This window comes from Pelobates fuscus, chromosome 8, assembly GCF_036172605.1.
Source record: "Pelobates fuscus isolate aPelFus1 chromosome 8, aPelFus1.pri, whole genome shotgun sequence".
In the NCBI taxonomy this organism is placed as follows: Eukaryota; Metazoa; Chordata; class Amphibia; order Anura; family Pelobatidae; genus Pelobates; species Pelobates fuscus.
Genome location: NC_086324.1, coordinates 20,669,040 through 20,687,094, shown reverse-complemented (window position 1 = coordinate 20,687,094; position 18,055 = coordinate 20,669,040). Strand labels below are relative to the sequence as shown.

At 39.9% G+C, this 18,055-nt stretch overlaps 1 protein-coding gene across 1 annotated transcript in view; it reads right to left on the bottom strand.

Moving 5' to 3' along the window:
• Nucleotides 1-18,055, bottom strand: part of THSD7B (thrombospondin type 1 domain containing 7B) — a 366,207-nt gene that overhangs the window by 21,141 nt on the left and 327,011 nt on the right. The window contains exon 23 of the mRNA XM_063429372.1: nt 6,940-7,099. Coding sequence (XP_063285442.1) covers nt 6,940-7,099 — 160 coding nt within the window. The remainder of the gene's footprint in view (nt 1-6,939; nt 7,100-18,055) is intronic.

The following is an 18,055-nucleotide window of genomic DNA, read 5'->3' as shown; positions in this document are numbered from 1 at the left end:
CTGCCAGTAGATATAGAAGAATGTGTTTTAAGCCTTTTTGCCTATCACTATGATTTTAACAGGTCCATATGTATAGCATGGACAAAGGAGTATCCTCTCCTAACCAAGGATGTCAAACCCCCAGATGGTATTACCGTGTATAAAGGTAATTACACCTGTTATGCTAACTATGATGGAATTGGTAAATTCTTGGGTAACTTCTCTAAGGGGTATTGTGCTACCTACAGAAATGTCTCTATGAACTTGCTGCAGTTTCACACCAGGTCATTAGGGGATATTTACTGGTTGTGTGGGGATTTACAGCTAAGATCCAGAATGGACAAAGAGTGGTGGGGGGAGTGTACTCTGGCCAAAGCCATTATGCCTATACATATCATCTCTGACACACACCTCGTCACCCATGAGTCCAGGCACACTAAGGTTAAGCGTGACGCCCCAGTGAAGGGAAGTTTTGACCCTCATGTCTATATTAATGCCATTGGAGTACCTAGGGGGGTGCCCAATGAGTTTAAAGCAAGAGATGAAGTTGCTGCAGGATTTGAATCAATTTTTGCCATAGTTACTACAAACAAGAATTTAAATTGGATAAATTACATTTATTATAATCAACAGCGTTTTGTTAATTATACCAGAGATGCCCTCCAAGGACTGGCCGAACAGTTGCAGGCCACATCCCAAATGGCTTTCCAGAATAGAATGGCCTTAGATATGATCTTAGCCGAAAAAGGAGGGGTTTGTAAAATTTTACCTGACACCATGACATGTTGTACCTATATCCCAGAAAACACAGGCCCTAATGGTAAAGTTACATTAGCCATAGAAAAATTAAATGACCTGTCTGAAGAGTTAAAAAGGAATTCTGGGATTAAAGATCCCTGGGAAAGATGGTTTGGTTGGATGACAGGATGGCAAAAGGCTTTAATGCACATTGGTATGGCAATACTAATTTTTCTTTTTATCTTTGCTCTTCTCTTTTGTTGTATCCTCCCATGTCTGAGAAAATCCCTCATGAAGACTGTTGACCAAGCGGCACCCACTTTCACTCATCTCGAAGTTGATGACCAAGATCTCCAAGATATCAACTCACCCTGTATACCGCTGCAAACAATCCCTTTTGTTGATAAAGTGCAGGAATTCTAGGAAGGGACCAGCTTAGGGACAGCATCTGTCAGTGAATGGTAAAGACCCCGTGTGGAGAAGTGGTGGGCAAGCCATCATGGGCCACCCATGGGTGTGAAGTGTTCGAGAGCTATGCTGATGGATGAGTTAGCCTATTAGGGTCAGATTTAGGGACAGTCTTGCACTTTGCATTAACACCTAGCTAGCGGCCATGGGGTTTCTGTGCCTTTGGGTTAACACGTCTTCTGGTACTAACAAATAAAGTTTTATCTCTTAGAATCTAACATTTCATAGGGGGGACTGATGTGGGATTATTAAAAATCTTTAATGTACTTGTATTGAATTATTGCACTAACTCCATTTTAACCTTATACTGTGACAAACCCTCCATTTTGTCCTCCTATCCTGACTTCTTCATTCCTCCATTTTGTCCCCATAACCTAACTTCTACATTTGAAACCTACATTACAGGACAGAATTTCCCAGCACATCTAATACAATAGACAAAGACTGTATTTTCTATAAAGACATGATTAACTCAGGAACTGCTGACTTTCCCTTAACTTGCAACATAGTATAATTTGAAGGCCATGAGAACACAGTAGTAATGAAATGTTCTATTCATAAGAGACCTTGCACCTGGCCACGAGGCCTGAGATCACCGACCGTGTAAAATGACTCTCAAGACCCCCTTGTCCCCACCCGTGTCCAGAACAATCCCACCTCTCGGTGGGTGGGCACGGGACTAACCACTTAGTTTTTGAGCCAATTAATAATATTGATAGGTGGACACTAATCCCGACACTTAACAATTAATCCAATTAATGATGTTTATTTGCTGATATTCTAATAATTAATGATGACGCAAAATGCCTCTTAAAAGGGCCTGCGCGCCCGCTTTTTAATCACTTGCCAATAAATTTTCTCGAAGTTATTTTAACCTGAACCTTGTGTGTCAGACTTAATTACTTCAGCGTATATACGCAATTCAATTTTATTAAATTTGGACAGGAACAGATAGACATTTAAACATTTTGGTTTACTGCTAAAAAGTACCATAACAGGGTCATGTCTACTAAACAGTGAACAACCTGCGGCTCACCCCCTAATCCAACTAATTAAATAAATTAAAATAATTAAGGTGGGCATAGTGTATCCCCGAGCCCCCACCTGTGTCTAACAAGGGGCTGATAAACTAAACAGGGGACCATGAGTGGCAGATAGGGGCCCTAAGTGACAAAGGGGGGGAGGGATGTAAGTGATAATGGGGGATCTATTGCCCGCCCCCCAGCTCCCACCCATTGGCAATAGGTGGGTGCTAAATGTAAAAGTAAACACCCCAATGTGACTAGGGGTCCCTAAGTCACCTGGGGTTGTTTATTTTTACATTTAGTCCCCACCTCCCTACTGCCCACTCCCTTTTGTTACTTATTGCTGCCACTTGCTGCTCACGGGTGGCAGCTGTGGGGAAGGCCCCCCCCCCTTTGTTACTTAGGGCTCCCGCCCACCATCACTCATGAGTGGGGGCCGGGTGGAAGGCAGTAGGTCCCCCCCATTTTATCACTTAAGGGCCCCCACCTGCTACTCATGGGGGGATGGAGTCCTAGGTCCCCCATTTAGTTGAATAGCCACCCCATGAGAGGCATGGATGGGAGCTGGGGGTGGACACTATTACCTCCTCTCAGTTAGATATTTTAATAGACGCTCCACCATTGGGACATAGGGGACCTGTGCTAGGTCCCCCTTTATTGGATTTGGGGGTTGGTCTTTTTTTAACAACAGTGAGCAGCCACAGGGATGCTGGTAGCTCCCTCATTTAATAAACTATACAAACGAATAGTGAAAATCGTTCTTTGTTCGTTCGTTTAAAATTTCTATTAATTCACTCATCTTTCTGATGAATGAATAGCCGACATTCCCGTCCGAATTTCAGATAATAGCGAATGCCTAAATGGCCTTCATTTGCCCACACAAAGATGGAGGCACCCAGGACCTTGGTCTGGGCATGAAATAAAAAGATAAAATGGGGGACCTAGGGGCATTTGGGGTTGACTAGGGGGACAATAAAATGTAGTGGAGTTGGGAGAGGGGTTAAAAAAAACAGATGCAGTCATGACAGTGCCACCTTAATCTCTTTTATTTGCAATGTATTGGTATGAATCATGTATATAAGGGATTGGGGAACAGATTCATACCTTTCCTCCCATATATATATACATTGCAAGTGAAGGGGTTAAATGTTTATACTACTAAAAAAAAAGATGATGTATGGATGAAGACATAAGGCTGTATTTCTTGAGACTGGAAAATAAGTTGCTAAGAAGACACTACATGACAAAATTAGATACATAGATTAGAAATCAGTGTTACTTGCACAGAGCGATAGCCAACTGTGAGCATTGACTTAAGTGATGGATTCTAGAAGCAAAGGAATATACCAGCTATTCTTATTAGCAGTCAAAACCAATGCTGCTCTGTGTAACGAATAAATATATACAAACAAATTCAATGATTCTGCTGGAATACATGCTCCCAGGCCACAGATAGACTCCGGTATTAGCTTGAAAACGAAACATTTTTGCTCTATATATTTTCCTAGTATGCTAACATAATGTGCAGCTAATCTAAAATGCTTTTTTTTTTATCTGTCCCCAAATAATTTTGAGTAATGAAGTACATTTTTTTTTACTTTCTGGGATAATCAAGTTTAATATCTGTGTAATGATGCATCTGGGATATCACTATAAAAATAGTGCAGCCCATTACCGAGTAATGTTTGCTTTACAAATCACAACAACAGATGAAATCCATTACAAACAGAAAGATTAAATTGACACTATAGGCACTAAAACAATTTTAGTTTAATGAAGCAGTCTTGATGTATAGCTTCTGTAAGCTGACCATCAAACTCACTTCTATTTAAGAGTTCTTGATAGACTATCAGTCTATAGACTGTGCTTCTGTAAGCTGACCATTGAACTCACTTCTATTTAGGAGTTAAATCACTTTGTTTATGTAGCCCGTGGCACACCTCCCTGCATGTGACTTACACAGCCTTCCTAAACACCTTCTGAAAAAGTACCTATGTATTTTCTTTTTATTTGCACAGTGTATTTAGTCTAGAATTTCCTATCTCTTGCACTGTTTATAGCCTTCTAGACCCTGCTGGAGTCTCTTGTGTGTGATTAAAGTTTAATTTACAGAGCAGGAGATAAAAACATCTAAAGCAAGTTAACAACTGATTGAAAATGAAACCATTTTTTCATGCAACCTATGTCAGTCATAGCCAAGGTAGGTGTAGCTAGGGCAACATAAACAATCTAAAGTGATTTAACAGAGAATTGAGCAGTGAGACTGCATGTGCACGATCTATACACCAAAACTGCTTTATTAAGCTAAAGTTGTTATGATGCCTATATAATCCCTTTAATATGTCAAGAAATACTAGTGATCATGGGAATAGATTGAGTAGTATTAAAATGATCAAACTCTAATTTCTTTGATATCACTACATATATGGAGTTAGTATTTGCAGAGGTTTACTTAAGATATTTGGCACCCAAGGTGAGACAGTCTGATCCCCACATTGTAATATTTTTTTTTTTTTGTGCACACTGCCCCTGTTGTGTTTATCTATACTCTCCATGTGTGCATCTCCCTATGTAACTCTCCTAACCCCTCCTATTCACTTGTGTCTCTCCAGACTCCTTCTCACCCTCTCTGTGTCTCTCCTAACCCCCTTAGTCCATTGTGTGGCTTTCCCATTCCCATTTCCCCTTTGTCTTTCTGAATCCTCCTTACAGTTGTGTTTGGCTCTTAACTCTCCTCTTACCCATAGTTAGTCTTTTAACCCCTTTCTTCACTTTGTGTGTCACAAACTTTCGTTTTATCCACTTGTACATCTCTTAAAACCCACATTTAACCCCTTGTGTGTTGTATACTTACCCCATGTGTCTCTCTTACCCCCTTTTTGACCTTTGTATGTCTCTTAACTCACTTTCTCTTTAATGTCTCTTAAACTCTGCTTGTAAGCCTTGTAGTCGCTTAACCCCTTCATGTGAGCCTATTCACCAGTGTGCCCTCATCTTATATCTTATTGTTGCATCCCCATTGCTCTGAGCATGCAAATATTTATCCAACTGCACTGAGCATGCAAATATTTATCCCCACTGCACTGAGCATGCAAATATGTATCCCCACTGCACTGAGCATGCAAATATTTATCCCCACTGCACTGAGCATGCAAATATGTATCCCCACTGCACTGAGCATGCAAATATTTACCCCCACTGCACTGAGCATGCAAATATTTATCCCCACTGCACTGAGCATGCAAATATTTATCCCCACTGCACTGAGCATGCAAATATTTATCCCCACTGCACTGAGCATGTAAATGTTTATCGCCACTGCACTGAGCATGCAAATATTTATCCCCACTGCACTGCCCATGCAAATATTTATCCAACTGCACTGAGCATGCAAATAGCTATCCAACTTCACTGAGAATGCAAATATTTATCCCCACTGCACTGAGCATGCAAATATTTATCCCCACTGCACTGGCCATGCAAATATTTATCCCCACTGCACTGAGCATGCAAATATGTATCCCCACTGCACTGCCCATGCAAATATTTATCCCCACTGCACTGAGCATGCAAATATTTATCCCCACTGCACTGAGCAAGCAAATATTTATCCCCACTGCACTGAGCATGCAAATATTTATCCCCACTGCACTGATCATGTAAATGTTTATCCCCACTGCACTGAGCAAGCAAATATTTATCCCCACTGCACTGATCATGCAAATATTTATCCCCACTGCACTGAGCATGTAAATGTTTATCCCCACTGCACTGACCATGCAAATATTTATCCCCACTGCACTGAGCATGCAAATATGTATCCCCACTGCACTGAGCATGCAAATATGTATCCCCACTGCACTGACCATGCAAATATTTATCCCCACTGCACTGACCATGCAAATATTTATCCCCACTGCACTGAGCATGCAAATATTTATCCCCACTGCACTGACCATGTAAATATTTATCCCCACTGCACTGAGCATGCAAATATTTATCCCCACTGCACTGAGCATGCAAATATGTATCCCCACTGCACTGAGCATGCAAATTTTTATCCCCACTGCACTGAGCATGCAAATATGTATCCCCACTGCACTGACCATGCAAATATTTATCCCCACTGCACTGACCATGCAAATATTTATCCCCACTGCACTGAGCATGCAAATATTTATCCCCACTGCACTGACCATGTAAATATTTATCCCCACTGCACTGAGCATGCAAATATTTATCCCCACTGCACTGAGCATGCAAATATTTATCCCCACTGCACTGAGCATGCAAATATTTATCCCCACTGCACTGAGCATGCAAATATTTATCCCCACTGCACTGAGCATGTAAATATTTATCCCCACTGTACTGAGCATGCAAATATTTATCCCCACTGCACTGAGCATTCAGATATTATCCCCTATTAATATACACTATTTCCAATTGTTTAGAGAATTAGAAAATATTTGAAATAAGACTATTATTTTTTTAAATGAAATGAAGTGGCTGTGATTTCAAAATTTCCGAACACTTAATGTTGAATAACCTAGATTTGATAAAAATGCAGAAATGTAGTAGAGAAAATGATCATAGAGGAAATGCGTGTTTTTGACTATTATGCACTTAAAATTTATACGTCTAAGTTATGATTCTCTAATTCTATTTGCATCCATTTGAATCTTGCAGAACTTGAATATTTTCCATGCAAAAAGGTTTACATATTTACCTGCACAAGGCATAGAACAGTGTAATTTGAAGAGGTCTTCTCCTGAAGGTGCTACTCCACAGAAATGTGGGTCAACTTGCTTTCTAGAACTTGTCGGTAAAGCATCATGGACCACACATGTGAGGTTCCGTACTTTAAAACCTTCCCCGCACTGACCATTCTAAAAGAAAAGAGACTGAAATCAGTATAACATATCTCCCAGGTGTCACTATTTAGAATAGACAGTCTTTTTTGGGCACAAATAACTCTGTCCCTCTTTCTAACCTAATGTCCCTTTACTGTAGAAACTCCGTATTCTTAGTGTGTCTAAATTTAAATATCAGCTCCACAGCAATAATACTCACAGTAATGTGTCTTTAAACTACAATGAATGTGTTTAGACATCAGTCTGTATAAAAAAGATACATTGCTTTTGTTCTAAATTATGTTCTACCCGCATACACTGTTATTAATCAGCCACCCCTTTTTTTTTTTTTTAAAACTGCTCAGCCACACCCTCACTAAGACCCCTAAAGTATCCATCTTTGTCCTTTTGAAATATTTGGAAGTCTGCTATAAAATTAATGTTTTAAGGAAAGACTTAAATAAATGTATTATTATTTTTATAGGAATAACTGTCCTCCTTCTGATGATACGTTCTGTTATTGAACTTGCCTGTGTGATGGAGCCCTGGAGATGTCACTGTCCATCACAGGAAAACACCATAGAGAGATATCATAGAGTTGCATTATGCCTTACTGTCGCTGACAGGGCATATATGTCCCAAGATATACAGCATTTTTCTGCTAATTTACCACAATACTAACTATGAAATTTAATTACAGATTAAGCATCATGGTTGTTTATTAATGTAAGAACAATACATCGTTTTTCTGAATGTATTGCTCGCAGTACAAACAGAACAAATGGAAAGTGGATGATCAAACCTTTAAAATATTCCGATTTACAGAACTCAGCAGCCCTCCTGGAATTATTAATGTAATGGTTTTGGTGTCTTCAGCCTGTCCCTGCAGGCTTTTTTATGTAAACACTGCCTTTTCAGAGAAACTGTAGTGTTTACATTACTGCTGAGGAACATTAATGCCTAGGAGCACCTCTAGTAGCAGTCACTCAGAAGGCCACTGGAGGTGCTTCCTTGGGCAGAGTGGCACAGTGTGCATCACTGATGTTCAGTGTCTCCATGCCCTGCATTGATTTGCGGAACATTCCTCAGGGATATGCATTGATTCAATTCATCTCTATGAGGAGATGTTGATTGGCACAGCGCAGTGTTTTGCCGCCTATGCGCAATAGACACCCAACTCTTTCCAATGGGTAAGTATTGGATTGGCTGAGATTGTCAACATTGATGATCTCAGCCAAGGGGGCATGGTCACCTGTGATGAGACCCGCGCTGCGCTGGAAAAAGGTGGCTGGGGGCAAAGGGGGCTGTCCACATAAACAATGCTATTATAAATATAGTGTCAGGAATACATGTTTGTACTCCTGACACTATAGTGTTCCTTTAAACTCAGCACACACATTCTCATTGTTACATTTGAAGTGTTCTTTCTCTCTGTGACCATGGTCTACATTAAGTGAGCTATGCCTTTGTTGCCACTTATGAACAGTAAACTGGTAGTTCAGAGAGATTACTGAATATCATGAGTTAAGAGACAGGGCTAAAGAGAATTTGGTATTATTCTGACACAGTCAACACTCCAGCTACACATAAACATACAGAATGAACATATCAGGCTAGGTTTACATTAGAGGGAACAAGCAGATACAGTCAACGAGGAGAGAGGAACCTGGCAGCCTGGATGCTGTGAGCACGTTTATCTAAATCAATTTATCCTCTCCCCCTCTATCCTCTGAAACCGATCTGTCATCTGTATTCGTCACTGACAGCCTGCACTTACTCTCTGTCTTCAGCAGATACGTAGTAGCAGAATACTAAGACACCAACAGATTTCCTCTGGGTGTCATCAGTAACTGACACCTTTCCCCCAAATGCATCAGACTCCCTTTTGATGCTCCTTGCAGGACGATCCCAGAGACTCCCAGCAGGTGGCACTGTGGAACTCCCTCTGGTAAATGCAACACAATATCTGGTAACTCTTTCACAGTCTGTTTTGTTTAATTCCATCACAGGTGGGTAGCTTTAAATTCGAAATTGTTAATTACTAACGCATTCTACTATTCAAAGGACCTCACATAGTTAATAAAGGATAACTGTCACCGTATTCTGAAAGTAATCGTTCCTCTTTCCCTCCCAAAAATGAACCCTTTTTTATTTAGTAGCATGTATTAGTATTATTAGAGCAGTGCATGTACTTACCTCTATCCCACTTCCATAATACTGTGCTAAAGGGATATAGCATACAGCTGTGGGGGAGCAATATAACAGACTGTGTCCGGGCAGCTTGGCATATGAAGCCAATTAAAAAGAACTTTAGAAAGCGTATTCACTTTTTTTATTTAAAATTTAAATTTTGTTCTAAAAGATCGAAAACAAGGTTCAAAATACAAAATACACTTATGCAATCCATGATGCACATACAGAGAATAACTGCGTATGAAGATACAAAGTGGTATACATTGTATCAAACCTAGGCAAAAAATATACCAGGAGATAAGAGAGAATCCCCTTTGCACTTAATAACATAGGTAGCGAACCCAAGAAAACAAACCTAAAAAAAGAACCATAGTGCTGTGGATCTGCCTCTGGAGAGAATGATAGCTTGTGGTCAACTATTTGGAGAAATATAGAAACAATGGGAATAATGTATTGAAAATTCCATCATATAAGTGGGAATATTCTGATTTTGGATCAACAGCACGAAAACACATGAAGGGAACATATGAAGTAGAGAAGATGGTACCGTTGTGTCAACAGCTGATAATAAGCTTCCTGAAGGGGAGCAATGTGGGTGTTCCGCTTTGGGTGACAGGGGATTTCACCCCACTGGCACCAGAGAAGGTAACTGCCTATGGCACAATTGCTTGAGGGGATGCAATGCGGCAGGTGCTTGCTTTGATTCTGTTTTAAGTGACTCTGGCAGCGGGTACTGAAGGGAGTGTCACGGTTACATTGGAAACCCAACACTCACAGACCCTTATCTGCCTAAATGATATATACCATGTGTTACCAGACCTTAGAATGGCTGGATTTAATGTATAGAATAGTCAGAGAGAAAGCCAAGGTCAAGAGTAGGAGAAAACAGGGCAAACGATTAACAAGCAGAATTCAGGAACACAGAGAGAGGAGAGAGGGTTAAACAAGCCAAATTCAGTAACAAAATCCAAAATATAATAAAACGCACTCTTGGGTAATCAAGAATTACAACAGGACAACTTGGTACAGAAAGCCAGGGCACTAACACTATTTGTTGGCATCACCTTGGAGCACCTGAAGACCCGAATTCATCGGGACACCAAATTCAGGTACTTTTTCTGCTTGTTCATGCTGACTGAATCAGCACTAAGAGTCGCACTGTTCTGATGTTGGTGCAACTGTACACAAATAAACGCACACTCACAGAGTGAAGTGTCTGATCCGCTGCCGGATCGGGGAGCTCCGGAACGCGTAAGTACTACAGGTACCTGCTGGTATCATTCAGTACAGATTTCTCTCATTGCCTCGTGCAACCTGTGCTGTTGCTGGAGCTGGGATATGATGTGATCTCAGCCCCGGCAATAGTGTTGTCGCGAACCCGAAATTTTCTTCCGCAAATGTTCGCGAACCGGTGAACCGCGCGAACCGCCATTGACTTCAATGGTCAGGCGAATTTTAAAACCAACAGGGACTCTTTCTGGCCACAAAAGTGATGGAAAAGTTGTTTCAATGGGACTAACACCTGGACTGTGGCATGCCGGAGGGGGATCCATGGCAAAACTCCCATGGAAAATTGCACAGTTGATGCAGAGTCTGCTTTTAATCCATAAAGGGCAGAAATCACCTAACATTGACACCTGTCCTCAAAGCCCTGCCCTGATACACACTGACACAGAGCAGAATAGAGACTGTTCACCGTCCACAGAGACCATGATACACACTGACACAGAGCAGAATAGAGACTGTTCCCCGTCCACAGAGACCATGATACACACTGACACAGAAGCTGGCAGGCAGGCAACTGCTCTTTACAGTGAAAACAAATTATGTATTTTAAATATAAAGCTTAACCAATTGTTAAAACAGATATGAGTGGTGGCACTGGGCAAGTAGGCACAGTATCCAATGTGAACCTCACACAGAAGCTGGCAGGCAGGCACCTGCAATTACATTACACAGGAAAAAAAAAAAAAAAGCAGCCTGATGTTATAGCCCTAAAAAGGGCTTTTTGGGGTGCTGATTGTAGTGGACACTGAATACCCTAGCCTAGCTATCAATTTCCCTATCTAATCAGCAGCAGCTAAACTTTCCCTCCTCTCACTAAGCATGCAGCTTCAGAATGAATCGAAAATGGATGCTGGGAGGGAGGTTGGAGGGTGTGGAAGGGAGGGAGTGCTGCTGATTGGCTGGAATGTGTCTGCTGACCGAGAGGCACAGGGTCAAAGTTTGCCCAATGATGACGAATAGGGGGCGGATCGAACTGCGCATGTGTCCGCCCGCCGCGGCGAACGCGAACACGCTAAGTTCGCCGGGAACTGTTCGCCGGCGGACAGTTCGGTACATCACTACCCGGCAACAATACAGAGAAGTAGAGAGCTGGGAAATCAGTGCACAGAGTCTGATCTTAGCATCACACCAGAGATGAGGTTCCACTCCAGATTTACCTGTCAAGGTGATCAAAGGGTGGCTGGGTTGACTCTGTGTGTCTATGTATATGTTTTCATGTGTATGTAAATTAATGTATGTGTAAATGAATGTCAGTAGGGCTGAGAGTGGTGCAGAGGGAGACCCCAACTTCTTTTAACAGTTGTAGAGTGGGTTGCCAAAATACATTTCCACCCCGGGTCTACCAGACAGCCACTAGAGACACTTCCTGGAGCTTCACGAAGTTTAACATGCAACGGCACTGGATGTCCTCATGCTCTGCATGAGGACATCCAGCATCAAGAAAAAACACATAGGAAATCATCAAGGAGTCAATGCTTTTATATCGGGAAGGCCTAATGCACACGCAGTGATTGCCACACACGTGCATTAGGTCCCCCTCATCGGCTGACGGAGGAGCAGGCAGAGCACAAGGGACATCTCACTGAAATTGGTATGGAAGCAAAGGGTTCCTCTGGCTAGGGGACAGACACTAAATGATAAAATACAGAATAGTGGTGAGAGCACTCAAATAAAAAAACAGATAATATTACCCACTTGTAGGATAACACTAAAAGGGAAAAAAACACAATATAGGGTAATAACGTCAAATTAAATAAAATTGAAAAAAGGGCAAATTACACTCACAAACGAGGAGCCAATTAGAAGCTGGCCCAAGCTCCACGCCTTGAACAGAAGAAAATCTCCCAGAGACTGGAACAGGGACGAATTATAATGGGTGTCTTCCCAGGGTAAGTGCAAAACACAGGAACACAGGTTGTAGATTGCACACCAAATTTAATATAAATTCTTAAAACAAAACAAGCTAAAATTGTTGAAGCAAAAATATAATAATAAACTTAAATTAGGAAAGTCCCATAAAACTTGAAATAAATGTCTCAAAACGTCCTCCGGGTCCACCTTACGCGTTTCGGCACAAAGCCTTCATCAGAGGTGCTGTCTTCTGTTCTGGCATGAAGTTCCTTTTAAATCTTATTCTTGGCGCCGTTTTCGCCGATCACCGGCATTTCTCTTCCGGGTTCCGGCGTCAGGACGTCCTGCGTCATCACGTCCTGACGCTGCTACTAGTTTCGGCGAGGATGACGTGTAGGAAACGTCCTCCATTAAAACCAATGTAATTACAACGTAAAACATCAGGAATATTAGAAAAGTCCCTCAAACATCAAATTAATACAGAGGGGGGAAGAGAAGGGAACATATACAAATAAAAAATATTAAATACAACTTCCCTCCACACCTTACATTAAAAAATACATATAGTATACATGTTACTAATGAATAAACCTTATCCATAGAAATATAATAAAATCCAAATGACAGAGAGAGGATAAAACAAGAGTAGAATTAGTACACATTGGGTAAAAATATAAAATATTTAACCACTTATGGACCATGGTCACCAAATAGATAATCAGATGTATTTATTAATTTCAAAATCAATATTTAACCCATTGGGAACCATGGTCTCCATTTCAAACATCCATTTCATCTCAGCATATCCTAGACTATACTCTTTATCTCCCCCTCTCCAATGTGTTGTGATAATATCGATCCCCATAAAATCTATGCCTCTTGGGTCCCCATTGTGTACCTCAGCAAAGTGTTTTGATACGTTATGATTTAAAAATTTGCGTTTTATATTGTAAATATGTTCTCTGATCCGGGTTTTAAGGTTACATATGTTGGCAAGACCATACGTAACCTTAAAACCCGGATCAGAGAACATATTTACAATATAAAACGCAAATTTTTAAATCATAACGTATCAAAACACTTTGCTGAGGTACACAATGGGGACCCAAGAGGCATAGATTTTATGGGGATCGATATTATCACAACACATTGGAGAGGGGGAGATAAAGAGTATAATCTAGGATATGCTGAGATGAAATGGATGTTTGAAATGGAGACCATGGTTCCCAATGGGTTAAATATTGATTTTGAAATTAATAAATACATCTGATTATCTATTTGGTGACCATGGTCCATAAGTGGTTAAATATTTTATATTTTTACCCAATGTGTACTAATTCTACTCTTGTTTTATCCTCTCTCTGTCATTTGGATTTTATTATATTTCTATGGATAAGGTTTATTCATTAGTAACATGTATACTATATGTATTTTTTAATGTAAGGTGTGGAGGGAAGTTGTATTTAATATTTTTTATTTATATATGTTCCCTTCTCTTCCCCCCTCTGTATTAATTTGATGTTTGAGGGACTTTTCTAATATTCCTGATGTTTTACGTTGTAATTACATTGGTTTTAATGGAGGACGTTTCCTACACGTCATCCTCGCCGAAACTAGTAGCAGCGTCAGGACGTGATGACGCAGGATGTCCTGACGCCGGAACCCGGAAGAGAAATGCCGGTGATCGGCGAAAACGGCGCCAAGAATAAGATTTAAAAGGAACTTCATGCCAGAACAGAAGACAGCACCTCTGATGAAGGCTTTGTGCCGAAACGCGTAAGGTGGACCCGGAGGACGTTTTGAGACATTTATTTCAAGTTTTATGGGACTTTCCTAATTTAAGTTTATTATTATTTTTTTGCTTCAACAATTTTAGCTTGTTTTGTTTTAAGAATTTATATTAAATTTGGTGTGCAATCTACAACCTGTGTTCCTGTGTTTTGCACTTACCCTGGGAAGACACCCATTATAATTCGTCCCTGTTCCAGTCTCTGGGAGATTTTCTTCTGTTCAAGGCGTGGAGCTTGGGCCAGCTTCTAATTGGCTCCTCGTTTGTGAGTGTAATTTGCCCTTTTTTTCAATTTTATTTAATTTGACGTTATTACCCTATATTGTGTTTTTTTCCCTTTTAGTGTTATCCTACAAGTGGGTAATATTATCTGTTTTTTTATTTGAGTGCTCTCACCACTATTCTGTATTTTATCACTTGTGTTCTTTCTAGTTGTTTATTGTGGCCCACTAGGGTGATTGTAGCACCAGAGTGCAGATTATCTTTTCACCGTATACTTTTGTATTTTGTGTACAGACACTAAATGTTGATTTTATTAAAAGATCAGGTGAAAAGTGAACAGAGAAGACAAACGTGTAAAAATTTATATATATATATATTTGTATGTTTGTCTTTTATACATTCCATAAATATAATATATATATATATATTTACCGTATATACTCGAGTATAAGCCGACCCGAATATAAGCTGAGGCCCCTAATTTTACCCCCAAAAAATGGGAAATCTTATTGACTCGAGTATAAGACTAGGGTGGGAAATGCAGCAGCTACTGGTAAATTTCTAAATAAAATTAGATCCTAAAAAAATATATTAATGGAATATTTATTTACAGTGTGTGTATAATGAATGCAGTGTGTGTGTATAATGAATGCAGTGTGTGTATGAATGCACTGTGTGTGTATGAATGCAGTGTGTGTATGAGTGCAGCGTGTGTATGAATGCAGCGTGTGTATGAATGCAGTGTGTATGAATGCAGTGTGTATGAGTGCAGTGTGTATGAGTGCAGTGTGTATGAGTGCAGTGTGTATGAGTGCAGTGTGTGTATGAGTGCAGTGTGTGTATGAGTGCAGTGTGTATGAGTGCAGTGTGTATGAGTGCAGTGTGTGTATGAGTGCAGTGTGTGTATGAGTGCAGTGTGTGTATGAATGCAGTGTGTGTATGAATGCAGTGTGTGTATGAATGCAGTGTGTGTATGAATGCAGTGTGTATGTGTGTGTGTGTGTGTGTGTGTGTGTGTGTGTGTGTGTGTTGAAGAGCCTTGGTGGGGGGTGGGCAATTTTATTATTTAAAAAAAAAAAAATTATTTTAATTTTTTTTATTTATTATTTCTTATTATTTTATTATTATTATTATTATTTTTATTATTTATTATTCATTTATTTTTTTTCGTCCCCCTCCCTGCTTGATTCATGGCAGGGAGGAGGGCTCCTTCCCTGGTGGTCCAGCATTGGCAGTTCAGTGGGGGGAGAAGGGGGCTGTCAGAGCTGTACTTACCTTTCCTGCAGCTCCTGTCAGCTCTCTTCTCCTCCTCTGCGCCGTCCGTGCAGCTCTTCTGTCAGCTCCCAGTGTAAATCTCGCGAGAGCCGCGGCTCTCGCGAGATTTACACTGGGAGCTGACCGAGGTGCTGAACGGACGGCGCAGAGGAGAAGGGAGCTGACAGGAGCTGCAGGAAAGGTAAGTACAGCTCTGACAGCCCCAGTCTGTATTATGGCAATGCAAATTGCCATAATACAGACTATTGACTCGAGTATAAGCCGAGTTGGGGTTTTTCAGCACAAAAAATGTGCTGAAAAACTCGGCTTATACTCGAGTATATACGGTACTGCTCCATCTTTTTCACCTATATTGGCAACTACTTCTTGCTAGATCTGTAAAACAAATGACAGGAAAATGCACCTCTCAGTATACTGCAAAATATACGCATATTATTTACAGGATGGATATATTCTGCAGTACACTGATTGGCCCATTTTCACACTCTTTCGGTTTATCAGAATCCTTTCCCTAAATTGTCTACATGGGTGAAATATGTGTGAACCGACAAGCCACATATTTCACACATTTCGGTCTGCCACAGCTATTTTGTTTTGGATGAACCGATTCGGCCAAACAGAATTATTTTTATCTGTGCACAAGCCTACCATTTTACTTATTTGGGTAATAAATCCCATGGTTTTTGTGTCCCAATCAAGCAATATCCCATCTACTCATTCATACCTCTTTGATTACATTGTTGCAATTTTAAGTCAGTTTATTAAAACTAAATCTATTTCATTTTTTTTATCAACTAATATTTTAATTTCTACCAATGCTCTGCATTCAATTCTTTCTCTTGTGTATAAATCCCTTTACCGTACCAATTCTTACTGTTTCCTCACCTCCGCAACCATTACCTAACCCTTTCTCTCTCTGCTCCTTTCATGTTCAGCTCCTATGCCCATTTAGTTCCCTACCCCTGTTACACACTTCTTCATCGTATTGATCATCCTATCAATACATACTTCATAAAACTCAACTGTTCACACGTGCTTTTGTTAACCTTCCAAAGTTCAATCATCATCTTGATTCCAACGGACCTTCCTCTCACCAGTGCCTGTGAGTCCAATGCCTCCCTTAATTCCCACTTCCACAGGAAGGTAACATTAACCATTCTCTTTAACAAGACCTTTCTGCCTGACTTTTGTTCTGCTATCAATTTAGTTTTAATCCACTTGATAGTAACGCTTAATGTGCTTCGTGACTACCATACAATCAATGATCTTTGTAAAGATCCCATGAGGGTGCGATATAAGACACAAACAAAAATAAATTCCTTATAATGCACTGAAAATTCTGTTCCAGTTTCCTGCATTTTATGATTTATAGAATAAGTACTGCTATGTACCTACGTGCCTTGCATGTTTTACATTTAGCGTTTGCTTTCAGTTCTCTCTCAATGGAATGGAAAAAGTTAATGTATGATTGGCCATTAAGCCTTCGAGTGAGAGAAATTTGGTCTGCAAATGCCAGCATAATGCTTTGTTCATCGCTTTGTCAATAAAAAAAGTTAAGGATGCAAAGCCACTTATAAAAAACATGCAAAACAGCAACAAGACTTTAATTAATGTGCATATGCCATATTATTTAAAAAAAAATAGATTTATTTTTGTTCTGCAGTTTGAGTTATTGAAATAATGAGCTCCATTAAAAAAAGCTTTCAGAATAAATGAACTGTAAAAAAAAAAGGTTTTTTGATTTTTTGCAACTTTCTGGTTTTCGTAATGGTCTGGTTGAGGCATCTAAACACTCCCCTCTATCACCCCTCCCCACCCCCTAGTCTTCACATCTAGATTCCACATTAATATAATTGGTTTATTTTTGTGTTTAGTAAAATGTCTAATAAAGATATTTTTTTACAAAATGTGGCCAACTCTAAATATGACCAGTTGCTTGCTCATTACATTTTCTACTTTCTCCTGCAGTACATTTTTCTTTTTCCTTTGACACATCTCAAAATGATGAGGGAAAGTGAATGTGACATTTTTACATTCTACCAAAAACTGTGAAAAGTCAAGATTATGCAAAGGTTGAACAGCTAATGCTGTAAACGAAAGATGTAAATGTGTATAGATGGTTGTTTGTGTTTTTATGAGACACCTCTTACTACTATTTCCTTTGTGTATTTTACATGACCCTTCACCTAAAGATAGACAGGTGAGAAGGTACTGAATGAATTATTGACTAATGTGTGTGCATAAGTAGAGGAAATAGTATACATGTTGTGGCAGTTTGGGCCTTAATTTAATATTGGTGAATAAGCTTTTCAAATTAATTTAGCATTTTTTATAACTTTTAAAAAAAAAAATCTCAAAATATTAAAATAGAAAAA